Source organism: Drosophila biarmipes, chromosome 3R (genome assembly GCF_025231255.1).
Source record: "Drosophila biarmipes strain raj3 chromosome 3R, RU_DBia_V1.1, whole genome shotgun sequence".
Lineage (NCBI taxonomy): Eukaryota > Metazoa > Arthropoda > Insecta > Diptera > Drosophilidae > Drosophila > Drosophila biarmipes.
In genome coordinates this window covers 13,637,138-13,661,711 of record NC_066616.1, presented here as the reverse complement: position 1 = coordinate 13,661,711, position 24,574 = coordinate 13,637,138, and the positions used below count along the sequence as shown (strand labels likewise).

General features: G+C 41.8%; 1 protein-coding gene across 6 annotated transcripts in view; it reads left to right on the top strand.

Moving 5' to 3' along the window:
• LOC108031378 (sterile alpha motif domain-containing protein 5) overlaps nt 1–24,574 on the top strand; it is a 158,367-nt gene that overhangs the window by 91,087 nt on the left and 42,706 nt on the right. The window contains exon 5 of one of the 6 annotated variants that reach the window (XM_044091133.1): nt 10,994–11,017. The exons of the other annotated variants lie outside the window; for them this stretch is intronic. Within the exon in view, the coding sequence (XP_043947068.1) occupies nt 10,994–11,002 (9 nt within the window). The 3' untranslated portion in view covers nt 11,003–11,017. Of the gene's footprint in view, nt 1–10,993; nt 11,018–24,574 lie in introns of those variants that run through there. 6 annotated transcript variants of the gene reach the window in all.

Genomic DNA, 24,574 nt, shown 5'->3' with positions numbered 1-24,574 from the left:
CCAAGGAGTTGTCCTCGCGAATCAGATCAATTAAAAAGCAACTTACGGATGCCGGTGGTCATGGCGCTGCCTTCCGACTGTCAGCTCCTCGCAGCTCGTCGTGATTAATTTCAGTGCCCATTTGCATGCGCCCTGGTGAATGATGCCATAATCCTTGCTGGCTGCTGTCCTGCCCTGTCCTGTCCCTTCAGCAGCTCCTTTGTCTCAGTCCGGGCTGCTGTTTTAAGTAATTTGTGGCCTTAACTAGAGGGTATTGTGAATATGTTAAGGAGCCAGGGAAATGCTCCTCAGCTGCTGGCCAAAACAAGTCATTTAATGAGGATCTTTCAGTTGTTTCTTTTTCATAATGTATTCTTTAGAAATCGTTTAATACTTGTGTTACAAAATAGAGACCCCATGGCTTGCCTTATTTTTAAGAACTTCTTAGAGAGTATTTAGCCCTTCGGCTCGTTGAGACATTTGAACTTTTTCCCCCTCAGCCCGGTGGTAAAGGAAAGAAATTAAAAAAAGCACGAGCTTCGCCTGCCAGGATAAGGCTTAAGTGTCTGCCCGGACTCAGACTCCTACCTGGTGTACTGCGTCCTTCGTCCTGCAGCCTGCGTCCTTTGGCCGGACCTGGACAACGTTGCAGTCCGCGCTGCGAGGAATATTACAAAAAACGTGCCAAACGTTTATTTAAAAGGATTTATGTGCGTTACGTGCTAAATGTGAAATAATAATTTTTCTCACTCATTCTTTATACCCTCGATGGCTCTTTTCCCCTTTTTTAATACCTTTTGCGAGTGCAGAATGCAGTTAGAGTGGGCGAGCGAATATTCTGCACCCATCTCCTTTCGACTCTCTCTGAGCCGGGCATTAACTCAAGTCCTTTTCGCAATTTTTATTGAGCTGACTGGACGCATGAAATTTTTGTGGAAAAACTCGAGGCTTTCGCACACACAGACTCTCCAACTGAGATTTTTCCCGGCTACGAGACTTAATTGCATTTCAAGTTGCTGTTGTTATTGCTGTTATTGTTGTGGTTTCTTCATCAGCTCCTTGTGGGTCCTAAGTGCTGGCCGAAAGGAAAAGTTTTTCCCAGTTTTCTCTGGCTGCCATTGCCAATTTCTAGCTCTCTTCGGGCAATTTCTTTATTTGTATTGAAATCGAAAATGCGTAGCTGGGGAATACCAGAAATCCAAAGCTGGGAACTGGAGTGAAGAGGATGAAAATGGGCAGGGAAGAGTGGCCACAACAATGGTTGGGACAGCAGTCCAAGTTTAAGTCGTCCTAGTCCATGGTCCGTGTTCATTTTCCCAGTTGGGTTTCTACTTATTATTATGTGCTATACCCGTCTCCCTCTCCTGGCCAGTACTGCCACCTCTTTCTCACGCCATCTCGCTGCCTCTTTCTAGGGCCGTCTGTGCGTTTGTTTTGCACCCCGCACGCATATAGCATAATAATTAGGCGGAGAGTCCTGCTGCCAGACTCGTCCTGTTAATGCGAGACTCCTTCTGTCTGACTTTAGCCCGTCCAGACAAGGAGGGCTATGTGCCAGCGGAAAGAGACGGACTGCGGGATTGGGGGCTGAGGGACTCGGGGGTCACACTTTCCACAGTTCATTTTGCGGCGCACAAAGTTTCTTAATTTTTTCCTTTGCCTTTTGTCTCTGGCAAATGGCAAACACGAAAAAGAGAAAAGTTTTAATATGATTTGCAGTCAGACAGCTAAAAATAATTAAAGCTGGAAAGTCGGAGCAGCCAGCCCCTTAAATGCGTATTTCGTCCTCCTCATCCAGGGAGGGTTCCTGAACTTTACTTAGTCATAACTTATGCATGTGCATCTTGGCCTCCAGGAATTCGCAGGATAAGTGGGCGTGTGTGAATAGTTTTTGCCGTGCCCTTATGCACTGAAATAAATCTGCTTAAATATCGTATAAGAATCTACATATGTATATTCCATTTTCATAATTATGTATTTCATTTTAACATTTCGAAAACAATAATATTGCCTTATAATACCAGTTTGAAAGTAATAAGTAACTAGATATATATTGAAGAAGAGGTTTTCCTTTCTTTCCTTACCCACTTCCCCATTTTATAAATCTTTTGTCTGCCTTTCTGCCGCATTCTTCAAGACACCCAGCGGCTTTCAATGTTCTGTTTGTCAAAGCCAGTTTTCCTTTCTTAATTTTCTTCCGCTTTCTTTTCGAGTGTAGACAATGTGCTCCTTTTTTAACTTTGCCTTAACTTGGCTTTTTGTGCCCAACTTATTACCTTAAACTTGGCGAAAAGGTTGTTGACTGGCTGCAATTTGTTGACACAGACAGACGACTTCTGAAGTGGGTGTAAGGATATGGGCCTGGGCGTGTGTGGATACCTCGTGTATATAGGTGTGTGTAAGGTATATATGTGCGAGTCGGGGCTGTTGTCCTTGGAATGTGACTCTTGGGCATGTGCATGTACCTAAGAAGCTTGCAAATTGAAATTCATATGCGGAAAGTGTGTGTTTTTCCGCTCTTGATATCCACCTGTGCTTTCGCAGTCATTGTTTTGCATTTGTCGAGTGCATCAAGGAAAGCCTCGTTTTCTTTCTCTAATTTTCATTAGCAAAACGCAGCTCTCCACTCGGTTGACCAGGCTGCCATTCTCTGCACATTTCTTTCTCTTTCTCCGGACTCCATGGAGTGTCGAAAGCTTTAAAGGCGCTCAAGTGAAAGTAATCTCCTGCATTTTATGTTTGTCTAATTCAATTAGGCCAACAGAGGAGATATAAAAATGGAGAAGGAATACAATAAAACCCAAAGAGGCTTTTTCAGGGAAAATATCGCAACCAGCGATGCAACTTTAAGTTGCTTAAAGCCTCACTCACTGCGGAATTAAGTTAAGTTGCTATCTCTTCCGCAACGCTGACTAAGGCAATAAAACTTCAATTAAATTAAATAAATCTCTGTAAAAATGTGCAACTTTTCCGCCAGTCGGTGCGCAGGAGGGAGAGCAATCAACAAACAGCCTGCGGTCATCATTAAATGTCTAATTTATTTCGAAAACAACAACAACGGGCAGTACGAACGGGAAAACTGAGTTTTTACAACAGGATTTTCCATTTTCTTTGGCCGGCGCCCAGCTCGTCGTAAAAATTGATTTAATAAAACAGGCACGTTTCCATTTGAAGTGCTGTAAATTTTAATTTAGTTGTTGCTTCTCGCACAGCTGCGACACGCCCACACTTTTCCAAAGGGGGCTGTTGGGATGCTTGGGATTCTGGATACTGGTTGCTGGAGAACATCATCAAAGACGAGAGGAAAACTTTGATAGAGATCACACGACGGCCTTCATTAACAATGGGGAAAAGCGGAGCGGCGGAACCGCTTCGCAGCGGAAGTGACTTGTAAACCATCCTGGTTGTCATTTATTCTGCTTTGTTGTCTTGTTTATTATTATCTCTTATCACTGCAGAAGTTCCACTTTAATGAGTTTTATCTGAGAGTTGGGCGGTGACTCGCCGGAATTGACTGCTATTTTCAAAGGCCGCGAGCTGTGAGCACACCGAAAGAAAAAAGTGGGGAAATACGGACATTCTTGAGGGCAATCAAATGGAAAATATGCTACTGTTACTTTGTTATTTGCCTTGCCTTTGCCCTTTCCCCGGCAAACGGAATATTTATGAATATTTATGAGTGTGACAAAAGTTTTGCGAGACCTGTTTAGTTTCGCTCCGTTGTTTATTTTATTTAAATGCGCCTTCAGCTATGCAATTGTATATTAATTCCCCCGACTCCCGGCGCAAGGTTCCCGCTAGACAGCGACAAATGCTAACTGACAAGACAATTTCGCTGGGGTTTGCTTTTGAGCGCAAAAGTTTTGTCGGTTGGGTTTTAGGACGCAGGATGGTTTGGTTACATGGCTAGATGGTTAGGATCCCTAGCAGCTGACAGCCCTGGCAACAACGGCAAGTAAATACGGCAACAGCGGCTACAACAAAACTTGCCACTGACACACGTTGACATCGAATTATGCAAAAATGGCAAAAGGCGAATTAAAAATGCAAATTCCCAGCGACCAAAGTTGAAGGACAGACACCCCTGAAAATGTACACAAAACTTGGCCAAGGTGTGGGTGGTGCCGGAAGGGCAGGGGCAGGGGCAGAGTGGAAAATGGAAAATGGAACTGAGGGTACATTTATGTCCGAGAACTAATCAAGTCGGCCTGACAGTCGTCGTGGGCTGGATCCAGATCCCGGGCTAGACAGTATTTGATGATGCTTGAATTGACTGCGGCAACTCAAGTGGAAATATCACATTTCGACTCAGTATTTGGGGAAATATTAGCCAGGAAAATGCCTTTCTTCTTGAACTTGATTTTCCCCGAGGAACGTGAACTGAAATGATAATTGTACGCTTGTCTAGTGGAAAATCTTTTTGGAATGGAGCTTTTCGAAATATATTTACAATTTAAATGGGGAGTGCTTTTACAGGTTTTAATTATTATTTATAGATTTCTTGTGAATGATTAAAAATAAAAAAGTGAGGAACTTAGGAAATAACACATAACTTAATAAATAAATTCATTAAATGTTGTTAAGATATAGACCCTTTTTTTATATTTAAGACAATTCAGTATATAAGCTCGAACTAAAGCCAGTGTCAAAAGCCCTTAAGTAATGTTCTTGATAAATTAAAGAGTAATCGTTTGTTCGATCCCCCCGAGTGCAAACATTTCATTATTTCTATTCATTGATTTAGTTGTCATCTCACGCCTACGCTTAGTATGCGCCTCAATTGAAATTGTTTTGCGGGTGGGTTTATTCATGTGATTGTCATTCGCTTACGCATGAAAATGCGCTCTGGCGTGCACATCAAAGTAAATTGAAAAAAATACCTTTGCCGGCATCTTTTCCTCAGTCATCGCTTTGTCAATCTGTCGGTTTTCATATTTTCAACATTTCCCCCAACAAAATAGCTTAACTGCCTGTGTCAGCTGCATGCGGTTGAGGTGGTTCAGAGTGGCGCGCTGTGGTGGCGCCCCAAAACCCAATAAGTATGCAGTAGGGTTTTGCCATTGTCAACTGCCTCTGATTGCTGGCTGAAATGCTGAGCTTCTTACCTGACATTACGTATACGCCATGCTGTGTGTCGCGGGGAGTTTTTATTGCTTTCGATTTTCATTTTGACTGCTCGCACGTGCGGCGACACGACAAGGTCTTCCAGGGAAAACGAAACGGGAAAAAGGCAGCCTGTCCGTCCGTCCGTCCTCTCACTCTGCTCGAAACTTTCCAGTTCGATGGCGTAAATTTTCTTTAAGCATTATTTTATTACATATTTCCCAGGCAGCAGGAGCAGCCGCCTTGTCCTTTTCATCCGCTGCTTGGCTGGGTTTGTTTTCGCTTTGCGTGAAATTCAATTTCCCATTTGCCACACATCCAGTTCATGTAGCCAACTGAGGCTTTTCTTTTCCCTTTTCCCTCTTTTTTTTTGCCAACCCAACACTCTCTATTTCTCCGCCTCTCGATATAAAGATATTCATTCAGCCTGCCACACGACTTCATTTTTGCATATATCTGCGGAGCAAAGGAAGCGGCAAATATAAGCCACTACAGTGCCAGTCGGCACTATAAGGATAGTGCACTGTGGGGTGACACAAAGATGAAATAGGAAAGTCTTAACATTGAGATGAAAATTTAGACAACTCTTTAAAACTATAGTATATGACGTGTTTTATTGTGAGTTCATTAAGCCTTTAATTTTCTAAGATACATTATAAAAAAATGTAGTTAAGAAATATTCTATTCATTGTAGAAATATTCATACTATTTTATCATAAAATGTTCCCTATTTTTTACCAAAGATTTGAAAATTTTGGCTTTTCCTTGACTGATTTATGGCTAATGAAACGGTGACTGAAGGCAGACAAGTTGGGCTTTACATTTTCTCGCATTCGCAGCGCAACATAAATTTAATTTAAGAGGCTTGGCTTTGTCTTACGTGGTTGAGTTACCACAGTTTTTACAGCCCAGAAGCAGCACCCTGCAGCTTAATCGTTTTTCCCGCTCCTATCCTATCCCTACCCTATCCGTACCCCTGAGAACCCGTATTCGACTTTACGCCATCCTCTCGTGTGGGTCTCAATGGCTTCCCGTCTTATCTGCAGACGCCATCGCTGCCGCCGATTTACTTTTCCGTTCGCCGTTCGGTTTTCCAACAACGTTGCAGGGGTTTTCCTAACGGGTGGAAATTCATTGCAAATATTCTTGATTTTTATTGCGTTCGCTCGCAAGTGAAATTGCTTCAAATGTATTTGAGTTTTGCTTTCTTTTTCAATTTTTTTCCCCCGTCCCCACTTTTTTATTAGTTCTGCAATGCTAGACATTTCTGGCCTGTTATCCCGGCTCGTCCTTTTGGCATGCCAAATGCCTGCAAAACAATTTGTTCGTCGCTCCTCGTTTTGTTGTTTTTATGGAATTCCTTTCGGGTTTATTACTCTGTTTTGTTGGGCTCTTCTTGGCGAGATTTGGTCGAAACTCATTCTGTTTATTTGGCCCAAACATGCAAGGGCTTCGGCTTTGTTTTCTTTTCTCGGAGCACTTCCCACATTTTTCATGTGCATTATCTGGACCGATTTTGACATAATTTATGTGGACAATTTTTGCCATCGTCTACGGGATTTCTTTCCCCCTTTACTTTGCTTTTGATCGAGTGTGCCTAAATGTGCATTTTATTGTGACTCATTTACATTTTTTCTCCCTCCCCCTTGAGGTTGTCTTGAAAGAGTACCCGAAAAGCATAAAAGCAGTGCGGAATGCGATGAAAAAATAAAAACAGAAATACAAAATAAAATATAAATCATACGCACCATTTAACAAAGGCGAAAGCTGCGCCATCGCCAATCCGCAATACAATGGCACACATAAAAAGCAGCGCAGCAGCTTTCAGTATCACTTATAATGCCACGCCCCCTCTGCCAAGCGGTGCGGCCGCCCACTCTTGAAGCTGCCATTTGCAACGGAAATCAAGTCGCACATGCGAAAGTAAAAATTCAAACAATTGCGAGTGGCGAAGGAGCAGAGGGAGGACCCCCCGGCCAAATACAAACATTTAAAGTGAAATTCTGCAACATTTAACCCGGGAAAAAGCCATTTGAAAGGCGAAACAAAAGGCAACAAGCTGCTGAGGTAGAAACAAAAAAGAACAAAAATATTCCTTCTTTCAAAAGCGAGAAGGTCAGCAGCAGCTAAACGTAAAAAAAATATCTAATGAATGTTGAAAATCAATTACAAAAGCGAAACAAAGCGAAATCGCAATCGAAACGGGAACAAAAGCGAAAACATTGTGAAAAGCGGGGCTGAGGAGTGGAAAATGGAAAGTGAATATGCTAAAAGCTGCCCATGACGACGATGATGAGGTTCTGGATCCCGAGAGCTGATTGTTGCCGCTCAATTGGTTGAAGGTTCGATGATGATAATGCTGCCCCAACGATTTCCGCTGAAAATTGCCAGCCATTAGAGGAAAATTGAAAAAAGCTAGAACCTTAAGGGAGCCAATAACTGGAAAGTTTGGCTTAAATTTATAAAATGTTAGGAAACCATAACTAACTTTTTACGATAATTAGGCAATGCATTTGAAAAAGTAATTCAATATTGTTTTCGAAAAGTTATATTCTTAAAGTTCGCTTTCTCACATGAACCAAACTACAAAAGTTTGGCGGAGCTAAAACTTAACAACTTTTGGTTTACAATTTAACACATCATGCTACTTTAAACGGCTTTCCGCAGAACTTTCTTGGCCAGCAGCCAGTGCTCCTTGCCCTTTAAGAACGCGGGACTCATGTGGGCACCGCAGTGGGGAAATGGGAAAATGGCAAAGGGAAAAGCTTGCATACTTGCAGGCTTTTCAATAAGCATAAAATAAGCAACTGCAGCGGAGTGGGCGAGCCTTGAGAGTTGAGTTTAATATAATGACACATTTTATGATTGCATTTGCTTGGCCCGGGCCGGCGCTGCAGCTGGTCAATCTCACGTCTCACGATGGGGCATAAAAAGTTGGCCAACCGATGGGAAAATGGGAAGATGTAGCCCTCTGGACGCAGCCAAGTCAGCACATTGTGCAAAAATGGAAGGCGTTGCCTAACGAGCTCTAAGAACTGCTGGTACGCTGTCCTGTTTCATCCTATCTTTGATTGCACTCAGAGAAATTAGGCTGTTTTTAATGATTATTATTTGACAATACTGTTTCTGAGTATAATTTTAAGACGCCTTTTACAAAAAAGGACCGATTTCTCAATGTCATGTTAAGGATCTAGGGCTGATTTCACAAAGTTAAGGTTTTAGTGTGTTTCTTTTACAGAAACTTATCTTTAAGTTAAATGCTTTGGAGACAAACATATATCTTCTCAATAAGAATTTAAATAAATTTAACCAGAACAATGGTATTGCCTAAAACAGAATTCACTCCAATTTAAAGTTACTTAAAAATAAAAAACTGAATTTGTTTTGAACCGATATTGAACAAAGCGACAGGAGCAACATTACACTGAGAACGTGTTAATTGTTGTTAGTGAAATCATTTTTCACAGCAAAGCCCTAGCTTATTTTTTCAGTGTATCCCGCCCTGTCTTCTCTGCTTGTGCCCTTCGTTCGATGGCTGCTTTTGAGGTCTTTTTCTTTTGCCGTGTTCATATACACAATTACCAGCTAAGGCGATTTGCAAAGACACGGCAGTGGCAACAAGAACAACAACGACCTCAGGTGGCTTTGCCCCTGCACTCAAGTGCTGTGTTATGCCATTGTCCTTACCAGCCCTGCCACGCCCCCTTTGGCCCCGCACCGCCCCCGCTGATTGTTTGACAATGTTTACAGGTGCAAATTTCAAAGTGAATTGCTTTTCTATCGCTCGGAAAAGTGCTGCAACACGCAGGCAACCTAAGTAGTTACTGCTTGCCAAGAAATTTTCCTGGAAAATTAGTTCGAGGCGGGGGAAAACTTGAGGAAAAGCCGAGCTAAGCGGATTTGCTTATGGCTGCTGTTGCTGCTGCTGCTGCCGCCTGGTCGTGACAGTTTGTCATACAATCTCAGCCATTAGGCTGATGCCACCTCGGGGATTCCCCCTTCTCCCCAGTGCCCAGCCCACCTGAAGACGGGCCCATTCTTTGGCAATTGACAGGTTATTGTCGTTCGCTTTTGGCTGTCTCAATTTTAATTGAATTGTCTCCCTTTTTCAACGCACAAAGGGCATTTATTAACAATAATTGCATTTTCATATGGAAGTGGAACACAAGAAAACTGTCAGCAAATGTCCAAAACTAATTTATCAATAAACGAGCGAACAAGGCATGGAAAATTGCTTTGGCTAACCATAAATGGTCGAGTGTTTGGTAAACACACACACCCGAAAATATGTACATATTCTGGGAATTTAAGTAAAAAGTTTGCAAAAATAATGAAGCATGGCCCTGGGGCAACGGAAGGGGTTTCTCGATTCAGGGAAAATGCAAATTGCAAACAGGCGAGACAAACAAAATCCCCAAACTAACCAAATGGGGATCCGAAGAGCACACACACTCGTTCGAAACCAACGAAAACAGAAACGGACACACCTAGCTGACCACAGGATCCTGACCAGCCAGGACATCTGTCTGCAGTAACCTCAGCCCCAAAGAGCCCATCCTTCGGTGATCCTTTGAGTACATCTCCCCCTGGCTGGAGGCCAGAGCAAACGCACTGGCACGCAAGCTTACGATTTTTCAAAACCAAAATGTGCAGAGGGAGAAATTAACGTTTAATGTTTAGAGGGATTAAAGGAATATAATTTTTTTATTCAAAACACTTCAAAAGATTATAAATGTGATGATTTTCCTGTAAAAACCTATAATAGAACATATTTGTAATAATATGTTTACCCATTTTATCTCCCAGTGCTTGCCTACCCACTTGACCAAAACTGATTGCTCGCTTTGCTAGCCCTTTCCATTAGATTTGATCAACTGACTGGCTCACAATGAAATTTTTGTTAAATTTTGCAGTACCCCTTGCCCGTTTGGATGTGGGTTTCGGTTTGGGTTGGGGCTTGGTTCTGCGTCTGGCTCTGGATGTTGTCCCCAAAGGATTACCTGGGCTTTGGCCTGTTCCCGTGTCGCTCCGTCTGTCCGCCTGTCGCACAGTTGGCTACCATTTCTGTCCGGGATGCCGTCGCGTGTCACGCACTTGTGGCGCCCCTCCTCCGCCTGTCAATCTCCCTATATTCACACATCCAATCAGGGACCTCCTCATCCCGCAGTGCCCGGTTGCATTTGGAAAAGTGCATAAGCAAAGTCAAGCAACTCTTTCACATTTCAATTTGGATTTTATAACTGTCTCACCTGGCTCCCTGGCTCCTCGATGGGAACCCATCTATACTTGACTCTGGGTAAAAGTTTGCTCAACTTGTTTTCAATAGTTTCCATTGAATATACATGGCCAACTTCCTCCGCTCGGTTTTCAGTTCTCAGTATGCTCTGATTGCTCTTGGTCCGGACTTATTGATTTCCCCGGCCTGACAGTGCGTGTCAAAAACGTAAGGATACTTGTAGATTCGATTCAAGTCAAAGTTAGGAAGGATATACAATTATTAGAGTAACTTTGGCGCTCTGATAACAGCTAAATTGTAAAAAAAAATGCTGTCAAGTAGTAATCAAAATATTTAAGTATTACCATAGTTTTCCTATAAACAAAAAACCATAGAGATCTGAACCGCACTGTGCAACTTCTTGCTATGTAGGTGGAACTTGCATTTCATCGATGCCTTGGGCTGCCGGCCAGAAATTGTTATGTGGGCAGGACAAGTTTATCTACTCGAAACTTATTCAATCTCTAGAGAAATTATCCATTTGCCATTTTTGTTTAGCTGAAACTTAATTTGGTTATTGTTATTGCTGCTGCTCCTGATTGCCAATGGATTTGAATTGCAAATTTGAACTTATGAAACCAAGATTGTGAAAGCCAAAATTCTAATGAAACGCATGTCTCTCTCTCTTCCTTGCAGGTAAGCTGATTGATCAATGAGAATTGTTTGGCCTTCGACACCAGGTTTTTATAATACCTATTCTTTTCTGATAAATACACTCGTCATCGGGCTAAGCCCGCTGTGTCAAGTGCAAGGTTAAAGATCATAAATCAGGCACGCGGGAGTAGCAGTTATTTTCGGAGGCTTGGAAATATAAATGTCCAATTTGCGCTGCCGGCAAGTTTTCCCCACCAAAATGATTAACTTGATTTATGCGTGCGGCGACAAAGTTTCGAAGGCAACGGCCCAAAACGACTCGACTGCCAGGTGGTGGCCGAGAAAAGTTTGGATAAAAAATGGTACACAAAAAGTACAAAAGGAAGAAGTGGGAAAAATGTGGGCGAAAATACATTTGTCGCGTCGCGTCAAGGCGTTAATTTCTTGGCACTAACTTGAGGCTGCCCGAAAAAGTATGCTACACCACTTTTTGTGCGGAGGTCGTGGTGCTCGTTGGTGCTTTTGTTTTTGGGACCTGGAACTATAACAAGCTCCATTAGTTGGCCATGTCGTTTCGACAGCTGCTAGTCGTCGTCTGGCTGCCACTGGCCTCATTTGTTTTAATGTGTCAATTTGTTGACTTTTCCTGCTGTTCTGCCCCCTTTGAGACTTGAACTGCGGAGAAGGAGTCTTCCTTCTCTCCTTCAGGAGGTTGAAGCAAGAAGCCACCTGTAATCTGTCCTCAGACGCTTTAATAAACGTTTAACAATGTGGGCAAACAAACTTGATCAACACAACCAACTTTCCGGTTGTCTCATTAATTTGTGAGGCTTGGAAATTCAGGAAAAGTTATTAGTTTGACATATTTCACGCCTTTTGCATTTGTTTTTTATGGTTTCAAAGGTAATAAACAAAGTTTTTTTCAAGAATTTGAAAAACCATAAATCAATGTATAAGTGTAAACAGGGCTTGTTGCCTTTTTGGAATATATATTATTGAACAGGCCATGAAAAAAATTGTGTTATTATTATTTTCCCCTGTTAAAGTTAATGCTGGCATATTTTAAGAATTTATGGTTTGATTTTTATGCTTCCGCTAGGAAAACTTTGTCGTAAAAATGTTCCCCCTCTGTTTATTGATGCTCTTTGATGAAGTGTTAAGTTGGAGTTGGACACTTTGAGGGATCTTTAAGACTTTCAGCTGCCATATCTTGTTTCCCATTGTTTAAAGCTCACTTAAGGCAACAATTTCGCCTGATTTACAGGTCATATACGCTCCTATGTGTTCCTGTGTGGGATGTGGGCTCCATTAAATTTTTATTAAGTGCAAAATGAAATTGCCTCACTTTTGTTCCCCCGAAAACCCTCCGCATTCACCGCCACCCGCTGTCTCTGTCTTTTGTTTTTGTTGGGGCTTAATGCGCTTTAAGCCCGCTGGAACTTTGGTGGCCATTTAAAATTTGTGCCGACATAAAGCATAAATTATGGCGTTTGCCGGGGACTTATGCCCCCTTCTTCTTCTTTTTGCCTCCTTCCTCTTAAATGTTAAACAAGCTCATATACGACCATGTGTGTGTGTGTGTTGAGCATATGGCGAACGTTTTCCCAGCCATTTTCCCTCCTTTTTCCCGTCGTTTTGTTTATGTGAAACTAGCGCATTGAAATTGCATTTTTAATGCGCTTATTAAAATGATAAAGTGGCCAGCAATAGCCCGGCTAATTCTTCATAGAAAGCTAGACAACTATGGTACTATAGTGTGTTGTGTGTGCGTTGGTCAACCATTTTGTTGGGTCATTAATGTTGTTGCTTTGTTCTCGGTGCATTCGTTTCTGGGTTTTTTAAGTTCTTCTTTTTTGGCAGTCGGGCAAAAGTTAATTAAGTTGCAAATGCCTCGCGTAAGTACATTAAAAACTAATTGCTGCTATCGTTATCGTTACGGTTGGGCATTACCGTTACGTAACGGTAACGTAGGGCTCATTACGATTCGCTTGGCTACGCCCACACAGTTAAAGACTGCAAATTGCCCTCTTTTATGTGAGGAAATGGGGTAGTGGCCTTAAAGTTTAACAGTATTTGGGATACTAGTGGTTTGCCGTGGCTATTATAGGCTTTAGCTTATGAAAATACCACATAAAGGTGCCAAAAAGTATGCTACAATAAATTGTATGCTGATGTATTAAATTTCACTGCATACTTTTGGGCACCTCTTCAATAGTACATGTGCTTATCCCCTGTCCTGTGATAGTTCTGCTACTGTATGGCTGTCCCAGCTTAAATTCAATTTATATTCTCAGTTTAAATAGTGAAACCCAATTTCTATTTTAAAATTGCATTCTTTCTTCGCCCCGTTTCATTTTTAATTCAATCGGGATGAATTTGGCGTCATAATTTATTTATACCAATTACACTTTGCCCTCGAGTCCTGGCCAACAGTGCCCACACCCCGTCCGTGACTCTTTAGCTGATTGTTCTGTATCCTTCTCAAACGGTCGTGTTGTGTGTTTTGTTTTCTGTTTTCGACCTTAATTTCATTGACGCGCCCACATTTTGCTGACATGGCCGCAGACACCCAAATCCACACCCAAACCCAAGCCCACATGGAGATACCCGGGAGCACACACGTAAAAAATTTGTTTGTCCTCACACTTGAGTGCCAGCCACAGCCGGAATTTCGTCCTTTCGCCTCACTTTCAGTTTGTTTAGTTTTTTGTTTTCTCCCCGCTCGGTATTTATTCCCGGGATTGTGTGTGCTGCTCGGTTTTTTTAGTGTTCCGTCGTTTACATTGTCTAAACAGCCGGAGTGCCCAACAAGTGTACGGGTCTTTGGCATAAAGGTATATCGTTCTGCAGATCTCACACCCTCCTCCCCTGAATATATATTTTCCCCATCTCTATTCCCAACTGAATCCCCCTTTTCATCGCACTCTCGGCAGCTTCTCATCTTGCCGGAAAAGTTTGTTGGCTCTTGTTTTTTCGCCGTTGCGCACTTTTTTATGATTTTCAGTTTCAGCTTACCACCCCACAAAAGGCTCGCATGTGTAGGTGTTTATGCACTGGAATAAGAAATGCAAGGAACAATCAGGATTGGCACAATAAAATTGTGTTTGTACTTAGACCTTACCAATCTTAAAATTCGGAAAAATGTGTTTTAAAATATTTTATTTTATGAGTTGGTTTACAAGGATTTACGATTTTTTGCTTGAGAGCCGGACAAAAATCGAAAACAGTATTACCGAATTAAGTATCCGCTTTTCTTTTGTGTACCCCCAAATACATATAGACATATTATGGAGGACTTATTCACCCCCTGCTGTTCCTGCCACGCGTTGTACATTTAATGGCGTTGATATGGTTTTATGACCTTTGTGGCCTGTTACACATACGCCCCCGAAAATTGCATTGTTGGCTTTATTTTCGCCCGCCCCTCTTTTGCTTTTTTATTACATTTATTTTATGTTTTTTATGATTTTGTGCTTTTGTTTCTCTCATTCGCTATAAATACATGTGTGTGTGCCGAGTTTAATTTTCCTTTCGCCCAGCAGCATCACCAAGGAGTCATAATTTCTAAGTTGATTTTCTTGTTTTCTTCGAACGAAAATATGTAGGGGTGTCGACATAGGCTTTTAAAAATCTGCTTATTTTTTATTTCTTCCCCTGTGAATGCAATACATTCACCGCGCTGAAGTGGCGAGTGCATTTCTGCAAATAAAAATGCAATTGGATTTCGCAATGATGCTGTTTGCTTTTGTTTGTCATCGTATTTCAAATGTGACAAATTGAGTGGTTGCCCAACGCAGCCCCATGGAACACCTGTCACTGAAATTTGTTTGCATTTTTAAAAGATTCATTCGCTTTGGGGGGAGAAAAATCGAGATGCGTTTGGTTTATTGATGCCAGACGGGAAAACCGCAACCTGTAAAGGGTGAAAAATATCTAGGAAAAGGGCGAAATGCAGGACATACAACTTGAACTGGGGTTAAGGTTTTATTTTCACGTTCTGGGTGGTTGCCTTTTAAAAGCATTTTTAAATACATAAAGGAGAATGTGGAATTTGAAACACTTTTCAAAGGCTTCGAAGTAAAAGCCTTTAAATACAAAGGTATTTCCTGATAAAAGGGTTTCCTTTCCTGCAATGGGAACGGGTAAACATAACGTTTGGTATCAATTTGATAATGGATCAATTTCTAGGCCAATATTGCCCATAAAATTAGTGTTTTAGCGGCCTGGGAGTACCAGGCGCCATCAAGCCAATCGATCTGCGAAAGAATTTAACGCCCGTCTCTAACTTCCGATTAAGCTCTATTACCTGCCCCATACCCCAGTCATAAATCCACAAAATTGACCCGAAATCGTGGAAATCGTTGATTTATGGCTGCGAAGCAGACAATTCCATCAGGAAATTGCGTGACTGTTTAATTGAAATGAGTCGCAGTTCGTGAGTGCCGAGGTCGGCGTAATGGTATGCAAAACGAGGTCCTTCACTTGGGAGAAAAAGGCCGAGCTGGCAGACATGCCAGACAGTTTATGGCCAGAAGAAAGCCCCCAGTTGACTCGACTTGACTGACTCTCTCCTCGAGCGTGCTCCAAAATTCATGAGCCACGAAAACGCATAAATATAAAGTTTTTCCCTGCTCTCCTCGTACTTTTGCCTTCTATTATATGAGACACGAAAGTGGCACAAAATAAAAGAACCGAAAATAAAAGTATAGGCCAAAACAGTAGGAAACAGGAGGAATAGAAGGCAATTTTGATGAAAATTATGACAATAATTGTCATTAAATCAAAAATGCTCAGTAATTGTCTCATAAATTTACTAAGCAAATTGTGAGGCAGGGCCATGAAAATCAAGGGGAGGGGGCGGGAGGGGAGTTGGAAAAGGGACCAAGTTCCGTGTTGGACTTTGCAAATTTTACGATATCAATAAAAACGTCGACAATATAAACTTTACTTCTGGCTCTCGTGGGCACTACCTCCTTGGGGCATTAAATTTGTATAGCATATTTCTAGGCGCACGTTGGTCTTAGTTCTCGTTGTGTTGGCATGTTTGTTGTTTAGAGCCCAAAACGAGCGCGCACAGCCACAAAAGTTTTTACGACGCCTCATAAAAGCCAAAAGCCGAACTGGCCAAAAGGACTCACTCCTCCTCGAAAAGGTAGCAGCGCCGCCAAGTTGTGCTGCAAAGGATTAGATAAGAGGCATAAACCCGATGGCCCGTTCTTACCTTTTTATGCCCATGCACTTGTCGTCGTCGTTATGTGGAAGGTCGGTCGGTTGGCCGCTAGGTTGGTATTAAAAAACAGCAAACAAAAATGCAAATAAAAAACCGATATAGCGCCTTTAAAAGCCCCGAACCGAACTCCGTCCAGAGGCGATTTAAAGTTCGACGCCCACAAATTTGCACGGTCGTCGAAGAGGAGGAGCGCCGAGAGCATGCCAAAAGTGGGCGGGGTGACCACAGGAAGCCGCAAAGTGGCTTTTTAATGCACAGCAGGAGCAACAACAGGATCAACATGAGCAGTCGGTTCAGCAGAACAGCAATAACGTAATCTACGACCAGCAACAGCAGCAGAAGCAACAGCTAAAGTAACGAGAGTAGTGGCAACACTATTAAACTCAACAGCAGCATTAACAATTAAAGAAACGGGAGCAGCTTAAATAAAAGGATTTCCTAAGGAAACGACCACTGAAAGAATCGCTTTTAAATAAAACTTGCATCATAATTTGATATTTAAACAATACAACAGTAATCACTGGGCTTTTGAAATCACTTAATAAAGTGGCTAAAAGTAGGCAATAAAAGACACTTGTTGTTTTTGAAACAACAACCACAAAAACCAAATAGTTTTATCTAAATAATCAAATAAAAAAAAATTAAAAATATATTGTTGCATGCTTTTGGACACATTGTGACAACGAAAATTATATTGTTGCATACTTTTTAACATTTGATATAATTCAATATTTTTGAAAAAGGAAACTTTGGACACTCTCATTTTCTTTGCATCAGTAAAAACGCGCATTCTTCGAGCCACGTTAACAACGGCGGAGTTAACAGCCACAAAAGCCGCAAAAATTTCAAGAACCGCAGCAAATAGCAAAGGGAATTTCAAACGAAATAGCTGATATTTTAAGAGCAGCAGCGTCAGCCAAAATATGTTGCACACACAGCGACATGCAATTATATGTAAAAATCAGTCGGCAGCGAGATGGATGGAAATCGGGGAAAAAACACAACACTCGCCGAAATTGCTTACTTTGCTGCCCACAAACACGCCCACACTGCGTGTGTGTGCAGGAGTGGTGAGCATGTGTGCGTGTGCACTGCAGGAGTATGTGGTCTGTTGTGTTAATTTAATTAAGGCCTTGTTTGCCCTGCTACAACGCAACAAATTAAATACACATATTTAAAGGCGATGCCGGAATTGGGTTTGCGGAAAATTCCTCAAGGTCGGAGACTAACATATTTATTTGTGTACAGTGTACATTGTACACCCAAGGCTTTAAAAACCCCAATTCAAATTTTTATTTTGTTTTGGCAAACAAAGCCATATGCTGGCCAACACAATTTGGACGCTTCATTAATAATTCAACAGGAGCCGTGAGCAGCAAGGGGCCACAATACAAACCTTTTTCCATCAATGGCCCAAATGTTGCATATCTTTACGGAATACACCATATATAATGGTTGGCTAGGTCAAACCCAAAAAACTGGGCCCAAAAAAGGGGAGATTTATTAGAAAGCGAATATACGAAAAGGTAATACCCTTTCTATTTCATACCTTAAAATAAATAATTAACATCAGATGGCTTGTCAATTTTATGTTGAAAAGAAATTTAGGTTCATTTTTACACCTTAAATAAGTTTTTGGAGAACATTTTCAATGCTTTGAAACTTTAAAAATACTTCCAATTGACATATGCCCAAAGCAAGCTCCTTCTCTTTTTAACTATTGTATCCAAAAAGGTAACCAACAAAAGCAAGTTTCCTAGATTTCGGACAACAAAATCCAGTGATTTATGAATCGGTTCTGCGAAAATCCAAAGGATAACTCAAGTGGCTGTATTATTTCTCGCTTTTCGAAAACATCCATGGGAACCATCCTCCCCTTATTATTTTAGACAGCTTGAGAAATTATTATGTTTTGCTTTTAGCATGATTGAAATGAAATTAAACTGCTTGCCTTGCACGCGTTTCAGTCGTTTGCCAGCTGCCAAGGACATGTGTTGACATAAACAAAATTAAACGGAAGCGAAAAAAAAGTGTTCTACAAAAAATGAAGATAAACTAGAAGACAAAGTTGATGGCGCTACCAACAAAATTTCATTTACAAAATGAAAATTTAGTAAAGGGCGTAAAAAAGTACCCTTAACGTACATTCTCATGTTATGAAATATACTTCTCTGAAGGATCTTAATCGCCTGTGCTCGGGATGCTGACAATTTGCGCGTCTTATTTATGGACAATTTTTTTATTGTCAGCTGCATTGCAGCACACACATCCTTGTACTTGTATCCTTATTGTGTGTGTTTGACAGCAAAAACCTTTTAAATCCTGGTTAACTTCTCTAAATGCTCAGGTTGCTTTTTGAGACTCCCCCTCACATGTATTTTATGCATATAAAGGACATTTATATTGCTCGTGGGCTTGGCTTTGTGTCATCAGCAGCGGTATTTGGCTGGAAGTAAAAAAATAAATTGAAAAGCATTTGAGAAAAGGTTCTTCCTCAGTTTTTTTTTTTGGTTCGTTCCTTATAAATAAACTGAAATTATGCTGATTGTTGGTTGAGCTTTCGCTGATGCCCGGAGACTCTGGCAAATCGAAACAAATGAGTATGGAAATCGGTTTTTAGCTGCTAAGTGAAAATTATGTGTGCAAAGTCTCTGGGGGATTTTGGGAGAAAGGGGAAGGGCGGCCGCCCATGGGAGAAGATGAAAACAGACAATTTAAAATGTAAGGAAAAATGTTCCTGAAAGAGAATAGGAAAAACGAAAGCTTAACCCTCACTTGCAACTCGTTGAGCAACTTTAGTATTATCTTTTTTCCCCCAGCCATTATTCATTCATTTATTCTCGGTTTTCATTTTGATTGCCCGCCAAATCTATGCAAATTAGCCGAGCTTAAGACAAAAATGCTTAACAAAATGAGGGGAAAGACAAAAAAACTCAGACCTACTTATAAGGCATTAAAAATAGTTGGAACCCGGATGACCATGAAATGCAACTGCCAATCTCTTTCAGCTTTTCTCCGGAGGAGCTTAAGTGTAAATGCGGCATATAAATGAACTCATTAAATGCGACACAGGAGGAATGGGTCCCAAGATAATATTTTTGCTATTTGAGAAATGTATTTTTCATTAATTTGAGACATTTAAATATTTACACAGCAGCCGGGTGTATAATTAATTGTTTGGCCTTCAAGTGGCTGACTGGAAATTTTTCACTTGGCTGGTAAATTATGCGAATGGTGCCGCATTTCACACTTTAAGCTGACAGCTGAAGGAGGTGTTGCCGGGAAGGTGAAAATTTATGCAACGAAATTAATTCCATGCAAAAACAATTAAGTTAATTTAGCAAAAGGCGGCAAGAGGCGGCGAGGGGCGGCCGAAAAGCGCAACAGCAGAAAAATCAGGCTCAACTGAAATATAATAAACTTTTTGCTAGAAGTCGGGGGCGTAGTAGTTGATGGGCGGGGGAGGGTCGCTGGGAAATGCTTTAAATTTCCATTGCCATCGCCATCGCCATTTGGCATTGCCATTGCCTGGCTGTTGTTTCGCCTGTGTGTTGTAATACAAACGCAATTAAAACCCGCTGAAGAGGCGCAAACAACAGACAGCCGCAGGGGTGGGGACTTCCGCGGAGCCGGGGGTGTAATTTAAGAGGTGGCTGGATTGGGGGGTGGAAAACTGGAGACGGAAAGTGGGAAAATGGGAAAACGGGAACCAGGAGCCAGCAAATGAAATGAACGAACAGAAAGCGAGAGAAACGACACCGTAAAACATTTAAATGCCGAAAAATAGACAAAAAAGAAATGGAAAGGGTAGCCCAAGAGGCGAGGGGGTGAAAGCAGGCGGAGAAAGGGGGTGCCAGAAGAGAGAAAGGCCGTGCGAGCGGAATTTCGCTTTCAAATTTGCGTTGGCGCGTGAAATATACTTGCGAATGTATGTGTACATATTTTAATGTGTGTGTTTGGGTGAAAGGATTGCGAATTTCACAGTCAATGCATTTAACGTTTCGCAAATGAAAAGCGGGGGGAAATGTTAACAACCAGTGTAATTTTACAGCTGAGCTCGGGCAGGCAAAAGCTGGGAAAACCCCAAAGGAAATGTAAATGCACGGGAAATAAAATACTTTTGAAAATAATTTTTAGGAATTAAATAAATAAATTTATTAAATTATTTATTATTTTTTTAGATGCTAGAAAATAAATACATTACAATTTAGTTGCTGGTAAAGTTCAATTTTGAGGCCAATATTTTGTTTATCTATTGTAAAAACATTTTTGAACAGTGTCACAGGACAGCCCTGAACTAGATAAGATAACTTATCTCATCGGCTGATTGTTGCTTCATTTATCACGCAAATGTCAGGATCCGCTGGCGCAGCTCAAAATGAATAGCGAAAAAAAATACGTTTTTAATTGCATTTCAGCTTTACCACCCTCTCGCTGAGGTGTTAAGTGCCGGAGGAGATAGAGGGCGAGTCTGGAGAACAGTAGCCACCCCCTGGGCGGTGCGCCATTGACATTGACACAACCCCTAGTTTTTCCAACCCTCCCACCTCCGTTTGCAGCTCTCCAATTTTCAGCTGGCCAACTCACAAGCGTGCAATAAATATTTCAATGTCATGCTGCGTATCTATAGGAAACAAGAACAGGCGAATGTCCTCGATGGGGAAGGCATCTAGGTGTGGGTATCGCAGCTAAACCCTTCGTCCTTCGTCTTTAGACCACTAAGCACCCAAACAGCAAAACAAACTTCCAATCAGACCCAAGTCAGTCACCCCCTCTCTGTTTTGGCTGCGACTTTGTGATAAATGTGCTACAGCTTTTTGTCTTTACTTCATTTGAAGTTGGCTTGGTGTGGCTTGGCCAGCTGGAATCGGTTTTTCCAGCTCCATCTCCATTTCCACCGTCCCGTCCAAGTTTGCTGAAAGTGTTGAAGCAGCACTTTGGCAGCGCATCAACGCCAGCGCATCAACGCCACCACCGCCCCTTTTGGGGCCATCGGCATGTTTGTTTTTTTATCTGCGTTTTGCATGTGACTTTGAGTCTCGGAATCTTAAACGTAGTTTAAGCGTTGCCCTTAAAGAGGTTACTTAGGTTGAGGGAAGCGGATGGAGTCATTAAGAATATTTGTTATAGGGAAATGAAATGAAACCATTAAAGGGTTTCGAATAGTAGGAAATACGGAACACTCATTTTAATCTTAAAAAATAATACCTTTTTTAAGATCATTTTGGGAACACTGTATTGGAACTTTGCTCAGATACTTACCTTCGATAGAACTCAACCAAACTTTATTTTCAACAACGCAACTACGTACATTTCCTGGTGTTAAGGGAGCTATTACTCGGCAGAGTATTAAAAACTTCAACTTCAAGGCAACACTTCTATGTAGTGCTTTTTTATCCTGCGCACAAGTTACATTTTTAATCGCGCCTTTGAGACTTCATTAGTGCAACGGAAGCCAGGAGGACGGAGCGGCACGTAGCGCAGGGGGCCAGGGGGAAATGGGATACAGGGGGAGGATTTACCGGGAGGATACGGCGAGACTGAAACATGTGCGACGTTGCTTCAAGTGCAGCTGATGCTGGAAGCCCCCATTATTCCCACTCCCAAGCCATTTTCATTCTTGTTGTCTGCCAAATGGCGCATGAAACACTGGCGAAGAACAGGCACTATCCGCCCGTCTCTTTCCCCCCGAGTGAGGCCGTCTCGCTCTGCGACTGTCTGGGCTCTTGGCTTTGCTTCAAGTGTTGTCTCTGCTTTTTGCCGAAACCCTTTCTCTTTCTCGCTTTAAGTGAAGAGTGTTTGTCTTGAGCTTCAAGTGTGGCAGGTTGTGATTTTTATTTAAAACTAAGCAAACAACCACAATGGTCATAAGGCAATCTCAGCATTTCATCAGTTTTATTTGGGATCTTGAGCAATTTATGGCTGATATTTGCTCACACACTTGACATGGCTTTGCCGGGCAAAACACCTTTTCCCCGCTGAAACGACGTACCGCATGTCGTATGCGTGTTGCGTGCCTTAATTGGCGAAACATAAAATGTGCATAAATTCCAGCATATTTCACGTTTCGTTTCGCTCCACTCTTGTCTTTGTTCGGCGTGGAATCGTAAAAACCCAACATTCGCCAAAGAATTCAACACAGAAATGTTTTCTATATACAATATTTTCATTTCATTTGCAGCTTATTGACAATTGACATGAAATTGCCATTTTCCTCACCGTGCGCTGTTGCTTCTTTTATGCCTTTGTTATGCGACTGCAAATAAAGTAATAAAAGTTGAAGTAAAATCACAGCGCCAGTAATGAAAGCACAGAACATGCAACAAAATGTAGAACATTTTCTCGTTTTTCCCTTCTGAATCCCCCGAATGACACACAACATTGACATTTTTCAGCTCAAAACCCTCCTTAGCCGTGAGTCATTTTCCGCAGAAAGTTTTTTATCAGGTATTCTGGGCGAAGGTAAAGGCAAATAGTTGGCATTTTCGCTGGCCTTAAAAATATGATAAGCATTTGTGTGGTCCTTCGGGCAAGTGCAACCCCCAACTAATTGGGACTTAGCTATGCGATATATAGCTTGACTTTGGGACTTGAGTTCTCAGTCACCCTTTCGGCTGTTACTTTGCCAGCAAAGCCCTTAAGTCTTTAGACTATCCATCTATCTGTCTCTGCTTTTCCTTCCTGATTTTCCAGATTTTTTCGACCCTGCCTCTTCGCAGCTGTCATGCGATATCTCCGAGCTAAAAAATTCTATTGCCACTCCTCTTTGATATATCTCAAATCCCAGCAATCTGTTTGCCAACTGAAACCGAAGAAGATTTATGGTGCCTCAAAAAAAAAGAAAATGCAGGGGAAACAAATTTTGTTGCCTAGGTGTCAAGTGGCGTATATAACAATTTGTAAATAATATTTTTATTGAAATCCAAGACTTTTGACGGGCAGTTTCAATCAGCAAACTGTTGCTGTACAGCGACTCCTTGCTGGTGGTTTATAAATCACGGCGATGATGTCGTCGCTCGTCCTGACTAACTGGCTAGCTGAAGACATAATTAATTAGCTTTTAATGCTGCTGCCGAGACAAGGGATAAATCCGTAGCCAAGGAATGCCGCTGGCAGTTTGTTCCGCAGAATGCAGACGGTAGAACGGGAGAGAGTGCATTTAGTCAGACGGAAAATGATGTCGGGAAATGCCAAGGCAGCCAGTGGCTGTGTTCGTGAATCTGACAGAGAGACTGCGAGGCAGCGGGACAGGCAGACATATATGCCGTATCCTTTGTAGACATTTCGTTAAAAGTTAGCACAGAGCACTGCCAACAATCAAATCAAAAGCAAACAATGGGCAAAAATGTAAGAAAACATAACCAGAGATAAGCGGCTTCAGTTCAGGCAAAAAAGATGGCGACAGACGGAAACGCAGACGGGCGAGTACAACAAAAAAGGAAAATATATATGTATAAAGAAAAAAACAGGATCGGGCCAAAAGGAACAGGACGCGCTGGGTGAAATGGGAGTGCCCGACTGTTGTCTGCTGCAAATACCGCAACATGTACTCAAGCAGATAATGTTAAATACCACTCGAGAGGAGGACGTGTAGCCGGGGCAGAGCAGCGCCGGCAAAGGAAGCAGCAAATCCAGGGGCAACAAAAGACATAAGCGCTATAGCGGCGGCTCTTGGCCCGATCCGAGCTTGCCCGTCGTTCCGAGTCTGCAATTGGTATTTGGGACAGGGAGAGCATGGGACCGGCTCTTGAACTGGGAACTGGGGCTGCTAGTGGAGGAGGTAGTGGAACTGGGAACTGGGTCTGGGGACTGGGACTGGACGAGCAGTTAAAAGGACACCGGCGAAGGACACATGCAGAATGCGAAAAACGAAACCGAAAGCAGCGAGTGCACTGAGCCAAATGAGCCAAAATAAGAAATACTAACTAAACTTCTTCAATTTGTTGCTTAAAACAAAATTCCCAAATAATTCGAGTGTAATAATAAATCAAAGATATAGATATATAGATAGACAGTATGGTGACTGTCACTATTCATATTATCTAACCAAATACCAAATAAGTCCATTGTGTAAACACACTAATCTATTAAGTGCCCAACAACATTACCATAATATCCCATTTTCAAACTCTTAAGATCACTAAACCTGTTTTATATCAAATGATATAAGAATAATCAACTTTTCTTAATCACTTAAGTTCAATATAATAACATAATTATATGTATTTAGTAGTTTATCTTGTTTTGCTTGATCCTGGTGACCACTTTCTTGGCCAGTGTAAAGTCTTCTAATCCCGAAGCACCCTTTATCCGCCCGCTGGTAAGGCCTGTCCTGGCCAGTCAGACACATAAAGCGAAAAAAAAGTTCAAAGACACGCCGAGTCGGGGAGACA